The 10,322-nt window shown below is 31.1% G+C and overlaps 1 protein-coding gene across 1 annotated transcript; it reads right to left on the reverse strand.

Annotated features, from left to right (window-relative positions):
- Window positions 1-433: 433 nt before the first annotated feature.
- On the reverse strand, window positions 434-3,262 carry LOC130469766 (uncharacterized). Its single transcript, XM_056839229.1, has 5 exons — window positions 2,528-3,262; window positions 1,240-1,426; window positions 1,017-1,136; window positions 771-911; window positions 434-496 (listed from the first exon to the last, which is right to left on the reverse strand). Exons 1-5 carry the CDS (start codon window positions 3,004-3,006, stop codon window positions 434-436), a joined length of 990 nt encoding a protein of 329 aa, XP_056695207.1. The 5' UTR covers window positions 3,007-3,262.
- Window positions 3,263-10,322: the final 7,060 nt, after the last annotated feature.

Below are 10,322 nucleotides of genomic sequence, written 5' to 3' on the forward strand. Positions count from 1 at the left end.
TGTCAGTTTTTCTCATTGTCGTTAAAAAATGAATGGCGACTCCTATATTACTAGTCAATTGGGTGTAAACTCACAGGAAAACCAATTACACTTGATTTGATAAAAAGAAGCGTCACACCCACGAGGGACGAGGTCACGCATTAGCCTCGTGCTTTTTCGACCCCCTCACAGTGGCGACTCCACTGGGGATAGTGAAGGAAATACTCGTGCTCGTAGGTAATCAAAATAGCCGAAGGGTGAAATGATCGTACCCCGCGTTTATTTCCCCATCAAGTTGGGACGACCTGAAAATCAGCATATTAATGTGAACGGACAGAACCGCATAACCTATTTCTTTCACTGAAATCACATAATAATTTCTTATTTATTTTCCTTTTAAAGAGAGTATATATTCAATTCACTTTTTACAATTTTCATTTAAATTACTTCAAGTCTATAATCTAACAACCCCTAACTGAGTAACAATCGGCAACAACACCAACTCAAACATAACACCCTAAGACAGACTGCAAGTTTAGAATCAGGATAGCAGCCTTACGAGTTTACTTCTGAGCATAATTCATTAACTAGTACCAAGTTTCGATCCAGATTTTAAAACTACTTCATTCTTACTCAATCAATCAGTTTTTAGAGGCAACCAAACTGTTTGACGAACTAAGAGCTTGGAAAAGGATCATAAAAGAAAATGAAACAATTTTGGTAGTAGATAAATAACTAAGAAAAGTAAATGAAACTAATTTAGTGGAGTTCACTCTACGTTAAATCCTTACCATGGCTTTTATGAACTCTGAAATTTCAGCCCATTCTTCATTTGTTTCGTACAGGATGCTATCCAAATGATCAATTGTCTCATTTTTGAAGTTTATCACAGCACAAAAGAAGTGATCCTTAAGCAATAAGGGAACAAAAACCTGTGCGCAAGTGAAAAATGCAAATTAGAGTAATTTCGAAAAATAGTAAACAAACTAAAAACATTTACACTATCAATAAAACATTAAAGAATATAGATTTCTTACACAATCACATTTTTTAATGTCATTGAACTCTAGCTCTGCTTCGACCCAATCCTCCCAAATCTTCAACAATGGTGCCACGGTTTTCTTTCCTTTCAAATGTATGCAATCCTCAAGTGCTTCCTGCAATGTATAAATTTGAATATAAAATATCTTTAGATTTACATTTCAGACGAAAAACTAAAGTCTACATATTTTATATTATAAGAGTGTTTATGTAATTTACCATATGATCCAGAGTAAAATAGAATCTCTTTGCATCATTTGCGTCCTTCTCAATAGTAGCATCATGGTAATTCATATAAAATGCCCAAGCTGTGACGAGGTTAGATGTTGGATTTTTCAAATTCAACAAAGAATGTAAATCTCCTCTTGTTACTTCAATGGACTCTCCAAACCATGCTAATGTTTCACTGTAAATTAAAATTTTGCTTCTGTAAGTTTTAACAAAACAAAAGTAGGCAAAAGAACACTTAAAGTAAATGTAACTACTTAAAAAGTAAACCAAATATTTTTAAAAAAATAAATGACTTATCACAAGGGACTGTAAAGTCAAAATTCTTCCATATGCTTGGTATTGACTTGGATAAGGGCAACTTGTTAGTCTTGTTGACCTAGTTATTAAGGCCTAACTAAAATCAAGTGGTTAGAAAGTCCAATTCAACTACGCTAGCCTTGTGCAAGTATATTTGGGAAAATCTGCATTATTTCAGTCAGCCTAGTTTAACAGTATAAACAATCAATTTTAACTTAATGTAAATAAAAAATTTCAGTAGCATAATTATTGTTTTGTGTTTACACATTGATCATAATGAGGTTGACAACCGGGATTCCGATCCCCGGTAGGTCTGTGATCCTACGCCGCATGGTGAATGGAATGTTTTCTAAAGAAACATTAAAACATTTCCTTTAATTTAAACACAACAACATTTACTTTAAAATCAAATCAATCTACAAAAAGCTATTTTAAGTTTTTAACACCTCATAATTCAATCACACTTATTCTAACATGCACAACCCTTAGAAACTAACCACAACAATTCACAGAAGATGAGGAACCACATTTACACCCAACCACGCGTCCATCCATACACCAGGCTACGCGTAGCGCTAACAAGCATCAAATATTACCATTTACGGAAATACGAAAGACTATAGCACACTAGCATTATATTCTTGACTGCAACTTTGTCATGCCATCACCTTTTGATATGTCCAACAAAGCTCACAAAAAAATCACCATGAAAACTGAAATAATTAAAAACCTAAAAATGTACTTGAACTAAACTAGAGTCATTACCAAGAAACACAAGAAAACACTAGCAGCAATTTGTTATCTATTTACTTTCATAGATATTTTGTTTACTTTCATTGAGATTTTGTTTACTTTTTATATTAGTGTAACATATACAGCCAACATGATAAGAATAAGAAGAATATAAGAGAAGAAGAACAACAACAAGATATGAAGGCAAGAGGAAAAGAAAGAAGTAGATGAAAAAATTAAATTTTACCTCATATTCTTTTCGTCTTCGATTGCCATATAATCTAACATTTTTTGAAATTGTGTTGACCATTCATCGACAATCCATTTGCTAGCCGCATTCATGAATCTTGATAGGAAGGGAAAGGATTGCCTCTGATCACCTTTTTCTGGATCTTCCCTTGTCCTTTTGTTTCCCCCTTCAATTTTCATTTTTCCAGTGATTTTGAATTCTTCTACCTTGGCTATCAACTCATTTCGTATGAGATTGTAATCATATGTCGCAAGATTGACGCATATTAGAGCTCGATAGAGCTTCTTGGTATTTGTCAGTCCTAGATCGCAGCTGTAATTCTCTCCTTTGAAAGATAACAAGTGCATCATCAAAAAGATACCACAATCCATTGTGGTTCTTTTTTCCGCTTTCCAATCAAAGTCTACCTCTTCATAAGTGTACTCCTTAACATCTTTTGCTTTTGGGTGTTTCATGTTTTGAAACACAACTGCCATTTCTTCTGTCTACAAAAGCCAAAAGTAAACAGTTTATACTTAAAAGTAAATAAATAATTTAATTTTGTAAACATCATTTAATAAAAGAGAATATAAAAAAAAACATTACCACCATTGACACCACCAGAATATAAAAAAAAACATTACCATTATTTAATAAAAGAGAATATAAAAAAACAAACAGGATGACAACATATCACCAGAACCAATTAACTAAATACTCTATATCCTAATTTAGATTTCCGGCAATACAGAAGTTGAGTGCGCAAAAACTACCCATTATTGATTTCTTTCTGTTTTTGTTATCTACCCAGATAGAAAATCAATGCAAATTGTCCTAATGAAAATCAATGCAAAATCAACAAACAATCAAGTGTAGAAAAAAGAACAAAATCACACCTTTATAACAAAATAGCACACAAAGTTCAACACATAGTGGCATTAAGTAAACTGTTTATACTTGAAAGTAAATAAGTAATTTTAATTTGTAAACATCTTTTAATAAAAAGAGAATATCAAAAAAAAACATTACCACCATTGACACCATTTCACGATAATAAACAGAGGTAGCACTTTTGTATCTCCTGTTATCCAAGTATTGTATTTTCGAGCTTATACAATTAATCACAACAACACTATAATGTTTCTTCAGAAGAATAGGGACAAATACCTACAAAAGAGATATTACAAAAAAATCATATACTATGAAGGATGGATAATACAAAAAGAAACAATATGATCAATTAAATACATACCAACTCAGTTTCCTTGAATGCGATTTCATCATTATACAACAATAGCCAATCAAACCAAGCTTTCCTCAATTCTTCCAAATTCTTTTGGATGTTTCCATTTTTGATATCCAATGCTAATTCAATATTTCTCTGCAAAAATAATTAATTAAATAAGTTATTTTTTATGCATTATAATATTTGTTGAAAAGAAATAGAGAATAGGTGATTACACTGTGGTCTATGCCGAAAAAGAAGCATGATGGTTTTTCTTTGTGCTTGACGCGATTTAAAATCAAACACCAACATCCAATAACAGATAAATTGATCATTGTAGATGGGACAGATGGACTCAAAGACAGCATGCCCTCTCTTGTAAGCAAGTGGTCATCATCGTAAACCACAAGAGGTTCACTGCACAAAAAGTTAAGTTAATATCTTTAAATGTAAACAAAATATATTCAAAAGTAAACAAAATGAAGGAACTTACTCATGCATTTGTTGATTTTGCATGAAACAGTAATCAACCACTTCTTGTTGTAATTGTTTCATTTGCTTCATCTTGCTTTTGTTGCTCTTCATGCACTTTGATCTGAATTCAACTTCAACCCCAGCTTCGCCACAGTCCAATGAGCATGTTGTATACAGAAAAAGATCATTCGAACAGTCACCTTCATTATCATCTTGCACATTATTTATCTCTCTCCTAGTATTTGGTTACTCATTTCTTTCCTCATTTGGTATCTCATTTGGTTCCTCATTTGGTTCCTTATTTTGGTTCTCATTTGTTTCCTCATTTGGTATCTCATTTGGTTCCTCATTTGGTTCCTTATTTTGGTTCTCATTTGTTTCCTCATTTGTTTTCTCATAGTTCATATTATCTATCTCATTCTCATTCTCATTCTCATAGTTCATATTATCTATCTCATTCTCATTGTCATTTGTATCAACATTATAATCCTCATCTCTTTCAAACTCCTCCCAATAATCCATAAACACCTTAGATGCATTGTCAACTCACACATGCATCCTCACCACCTCATCAAATGCTTCTTGGACTTTTGGATTAGATAAAATCTTTTCATTTTGAGACAAGACTGGTGATTCATTTGATTTTATCTCCATGAGTTTCTGTTTCATTGAATCCAGTCGTTCTTTGTGAACAATTGTAAAGACTCTAGCATCTCTCTGTAAGAGCATCATCTCTTGTTGAATTTCCTATATTTTGTGCAAAAATAATTTAGTTCAAAAATAAGAATTCTATGAATAGTATTACATATACAGTTGAATTTTATTTGAATTTATATGAATATCATTACAAATAAGAATTTAATTTACTTTAAGATAGATTTAGTCAACTTGTAGAAAGAATGTATGTACAAGTGGGAAAATCATCCACCAAAAAACCATCAACCAAATAAACAAACCTACCAACGAACAAGAAGAAAATTTCCAGAAATTTGAAGAGGTTCATTGTCCGAATAATTTAAACAAAAATTTACAATAAAACAAAAAAAAAATCACAGAATAATGCAAGCATAAACAAAATAAACATAGAATAGTGCAAGCATAAACAAATAAACACTTAATAAAGTCAAATTCAAAGCCTTATTCTTTACATTTTTTTACTTTTATCATGTTTTCATTTACTTTTTTTATGTTTTCATTTACTTTTTAAAACAAAATATTTACTTTTATCATGTTTTTATTTATTTTTTAAAACAAATTATTTACTTTTATCATGTTTTCATTTACTTTTTAAAACAAATTATTTACTTTTATCATGTTTTTATTTACTTATAAACATTACCATGATTGTGCAGTATTTTTCAAGCAATACATTTTGCCACCTTCACAAGAATATCTATTTTCAAGCAATACATTTTGCCACCTTGCTTATGCAGTTTTTTTTTTTTTTTTTTGTAAACTCTCCTTAATTATTGTATTTAGTCGATGTCAAAAAAAAGGGTTTAAGGAACTGGCAACAAGTATTAATATTCATCAACCAAGATTCAAGATTGCATGCCAGATTTGTAATTAATATGGAGTAGTATCATATGGAGTGACGTAGGTGACATTGTGACAATAAGGGATAAAAGGGATCTTAAAGTAAGGAAGTTAGCTAAAAATCCTAAGAGATAAAACTATCAATCAGGTATGTAAGTTATCCTAAGTTACCTACATGTATAATGACTAATAAGCGAGATATCAAACAAGAAAATTGTCAGCCCAATAAGCCCACTGTAAAAACAGTTAGTTCAAATCACACGAGAATTTCCATATTTGCACAAATTGTTACTGCTAGAAAGAATAAATTGAGTTTGTAGTACAGAGTATACATTTAAGATTACAGTGAACTCTGACTTTCTTTACTTTTATCATGTATTATTTTGCTTTTTTACAAAAAATATTTACTATTATCATGTTTTTATTTACTTTTTAGTATTAGAATAATATTAAAAAAAAAAAACTCAAGTATATGAACTACTTACATCTTCTGCTTTTTCTTGAATCTCCTCGTTTGTCATCAATCCTTCTGGGAGGTTGTAAGTGATTACTCTCTCCATATGATGAGACTTATCTTCCATGTATTGAGTAACTCTCTTTTCATCTCTTTGAATTTCATGTTGTATTGAAATTCTTGCTCTTGATATCATGGACACTGGATAAGTCTCTTTGTCAAGTTCACCTTGACCAAATTTCACAGCAGCCTCTTCATTCACTCTGTTCCTTATCCTTTCATTGCTCCAATGTTGAATCAAAGGAAGATCATATGGCTGGCAAATCCCTTTGAACTTTAGGCGATGAAAATATGCAATTTGTAAAGCAATCATGCAACCACTCACTCCCTTACGCTGTGCACTATTGTTTTTGTTCTTCTTTAGTCGATGAACAACATTGCAAAGATTGTCGAGTACAGACTTGCACCAATTTCTTGGAATTTGTGCTGCATTATCAATCCACTTGATTATTTTTGTATCAATTTTCCGATTGGCAACCGGTGCCAAGAATGTAGAAGAAACATACATCACAAAAAACTTTCTGAAATCATCTCCACCTTGCTTCATCGATTTCATTTTGAACTCCAAATCATTCACATATATGTCAGAGTTGCCTTCCACATTGAGTTTCTTTTTCCAATCATCGATAATAATCATCTCTTCTTTGTCAACTCCTCGATGAATAACCATTTCTCCACCATTGACTTTTGGCAATAAGAAAATATCTTGAATATCTTCTTCAGTGAGTGTAAATTCCTTCATCAAATCAATTTTAAGCATCCGACTCCCTTCTTGGAAATGATTCAGAAGCCAAGGAAGAATTTTTGTTTGAATCACAGTCACTTGCATCTTTAGAAGCCCTCCAAATCCAATGTTCTCAACATCCACTTTTTGCTCCGGAGTTAAATCGTGTATGAGATCAACAATTGCATTCGGCCTGCAATGTGTGTTTCCTATAACCAGCTCACCGTCATAGTCAACATTATCATCTTCGATGTCTATGACTACATGCTTCCCTGACTTAAAGTGTTTAATAGCATGCCCTTCTATCTTCTCTTTCTTTGTTTTTTGTCTTTTCATTGGAGACAGTTTCTTTTCTGATTCTTCAGAGTTTGTTTGAATATAATCTTCATCTTCGTCTTTTCTTTTCTTTTTACCTGTACCAAATAAAGCCACAATATAATTAACAAAAGTAGATAATTAACTCTGAAAAGTTAATGCAACTATTTTAAAAGTAAATGGAACTTATTTTAGGTAATTCACATCAATAAAATCTTAAGTTTCTTAAAAAGTAGATAAATAGCTAAAAAAAGGAAATGGAAATAATTTGTTGATATCAAACATCTTTCACAGTCAAGTGTATCAATCATAGCTCACACAATGGTCAATTATCAGCGTTAGCAAGGTTGTACCAGCAACTAAGATAGGAAGGGATTTACCAGCACCGTCAAACTATGAAATTCAAAGTAGTTAATTAAAGAAATAGATCATTCATATATTCGTTCTCGTCATATTGATGTGGCTTTCCAGATTTCCAGTCAGTTAAGGATTGCAGTTAAGGAAATAGATGCATTTTTCAAACGTATTATGACTACACATTTGAAGTTATTTCTGGTAGTATTAATATAGTAATACTAGAAAGAGTGAGAGACATTACTTGCCAAGCTGTCAGCATTACAAATTATCAAATTACGCAACTAGATTAAGTAGACTAAGTTTCATTCTTGAAGTCTTTGGTAAGAGCCTAGAAGACACTGATACAGATGTTGAAAGATTGTTTTTATTTGCATGGTTTGTTATATCGACAATGTAGTTTGTATCTACCACAGGGACAGAGGTGATAGACAATTAACTTGTGTTGTTTGTGTTATTTGCTATAGTGTTCCTCAAGTGTTAATTTTCTGGCATAAAGCCATTACCATCCTGGTATTAAAATTCCATCCTAACTTAACACATCCTGTGAAATTAAACGAGAACTTTATGATTCTATCTTTTAACACACAAAACACATTAACTGCCCAACAAGTAACACAAGTCAACAATGGTAACAGACTACCCTGTCCTGATCGGTAAAACAATCCTTGCAAAACTCGACACCAACCATGCAAAAGAAACAACAAGTCATGGAAGGTCTGCAGTTATCGTAGACCAATATTAGACTGCACCACCACCTAATCAACTAATTAATGTCAACATCTAACAAGTAATGAAACCAACATCATAAAATCAATCTTGGTTTAGGAAAAGAAAGACAATTAGCGCTTAACTATTACTAAGTTTACTTTTGGAGAGATTTAATCAACTTCTAAATAGATATAGTTTACTTTTGCAAATTTATTACCAAACTATAGTAAAAAAGATGAACCTGATAAAGCAACATAAAAACATGCTCTTATAATGATTTAACTTACCTAGTTACTCGTCCCTTGTAAGAATTTTTAGATTTAAAAGTAAACATATGTTTAGATTTCTTTTTAGTTTTTTTGTTTACTTTTGAGCCTATATCATTTACTTTTTAAAATTTTGTCACTAAAAGAGCTTGTAACATTAATATGAAGAGCTCAACAAATTCGACAAACTATCCAGTGCTAAAAATATAGATAATCTTATTTTTGAAAAGTAAACAAACTATTATTTTAATGGTAAACTTTATATTATCAAAAGTAAACAAAAATTAGGCTACATTACCTTGTTTTGGATTTTTCTCATTTTTTGTCATTTTTTCCTGTTAAAATAAATAAACACGAAAAATCAAACACAAAAAATTATATCGAAAAATTTCACATCAAAAATTTTCAAAAAAAAAAAAATCAAAACAAACAACAAAAGTTCTGAAACTAGTAGGAGAGAGAAAGTACCTTAGTAGTTCACTCGCCGGAAAATCGAAGCTCCGGCACCGGAAAATTCAAATTTCAAGCTGCGAATACTTCAAATCACTAGGATCGAGCAACATTCGTTGAAAGTTGAGTAGAATTTTGCAAAAATTTGAGGAAAATCGACATTAAAAAAATCTATGTAATAATTATGTAAACATACCTCAAAATTTCAACAATCTTCGCGAGATATTACGATATTCTTCTCGTTTTTTCAAGTGATTTTGAAAAAAAATCGTTTGAATTCAAGTGAGGAGAGAGAAATTGACGTGAGTGAGGGAGGAAGTGCGTTGGTTGAAGAGAGAGAATTTGACGTGAGTGAGGGAGGAAGTGTGTTGGTTGAAGAGAGAGAAGTTGTCAGTTCGCAAGAGAGAGAAATTGTAGCTGGTCATTAATGCTCGAAATAATCTCAGCCATCTGTTTCATCATAATCCAACGGCTGGGATTGGTTCTCATTATAACCTAGGTTCTCATCTTAAGCTAGATTCTCACCAGAACCTGATCCTATATATATATATATATATATATATATATATATATATATATATATATAAAGGAGGCATGTATGCTGAAATATTAGAGCGCCACCTAGGATTACTATTGGTTTCGGCCAATGAAAAATAAGATTTCTAATTTATTTTTGAATTAAAAAAATCAAGTGCCACGTAGATAATTAATTAGGTGCCACGTAGATATTTTAATTAATTAATTACTAATATATACAACTCCATCCAAAATCAAACACTCTAATAATTAAAAATTAAATCTAAAATAAAATTCATCCAAAATCAAACACTAATCTAAAATAAAATTCAATCTAAAATCAAACATTAATCCAATATTGAAGCGCCACGTAGGAAATCTAATGCTTTTGGCCAATGAAAAATAATATTTTGAAATTATTTTTGACTTGAAAAAGTCGAGTGTCACGTAGATAAATAATTAGTCGCCACGTAGATATTTTTGTTAATTAATTATTAATATTACGCATATACAATTTCATCCAAAATCGAACACTCTAATAATTAAAAAATAAATCTAAAATAAAATTCAATCCAAAATAAAAAACAATCTAATCTAATATATATAAATAACTTAAAATTTTAATAAAGTTCGTGCATCGCACGGGCTAAAATCTAGTATTATATATGAAAATAATCAAATAATAATTTTTAAATATATTTGTCCCAGACACAAAATCAAGCCGTCCT

Source organism: Spinacia oleracea, chromosome 3 (assembly GCF_020520425.1).
Source record: "Spinacia oleracea cultivar Varoflay chromosome 3, BTI_SOV_V1, whole genome shotgun sequence".
Classification (NCBI taxonomy): Eukaryota; Viridiplantae; Streptophyta; class Magnoliopsida; order Caryophyllales; family Amaranthaceae; genus Spinacia; species Spinacia oleracea.

Bases quoted from the DNA above. Each gene is read 5' to 3' on its own strand.
- LOC130469766 (XM_056839229.1), bottom strand. From the start codon at position 3,006: ATGGCAGTTGTGTTTCAAAACATGAAACACCCAAAAGCAAAAGATGTT. The intron at 1,137-1,239 runs GTAAATTACATA...TATACATTGCAG, and splicing joins ATTTTACTCTGGATCATATG to GAAGCACTTGAGGATTGCAT. The intron at 912-1,016 runs GTAAGAAATCTA...ACTTGCGCACAG, and splicing joins ACATTAAAAAATGTGATTGT to GTTTTTGTTCCCTTATTGCT.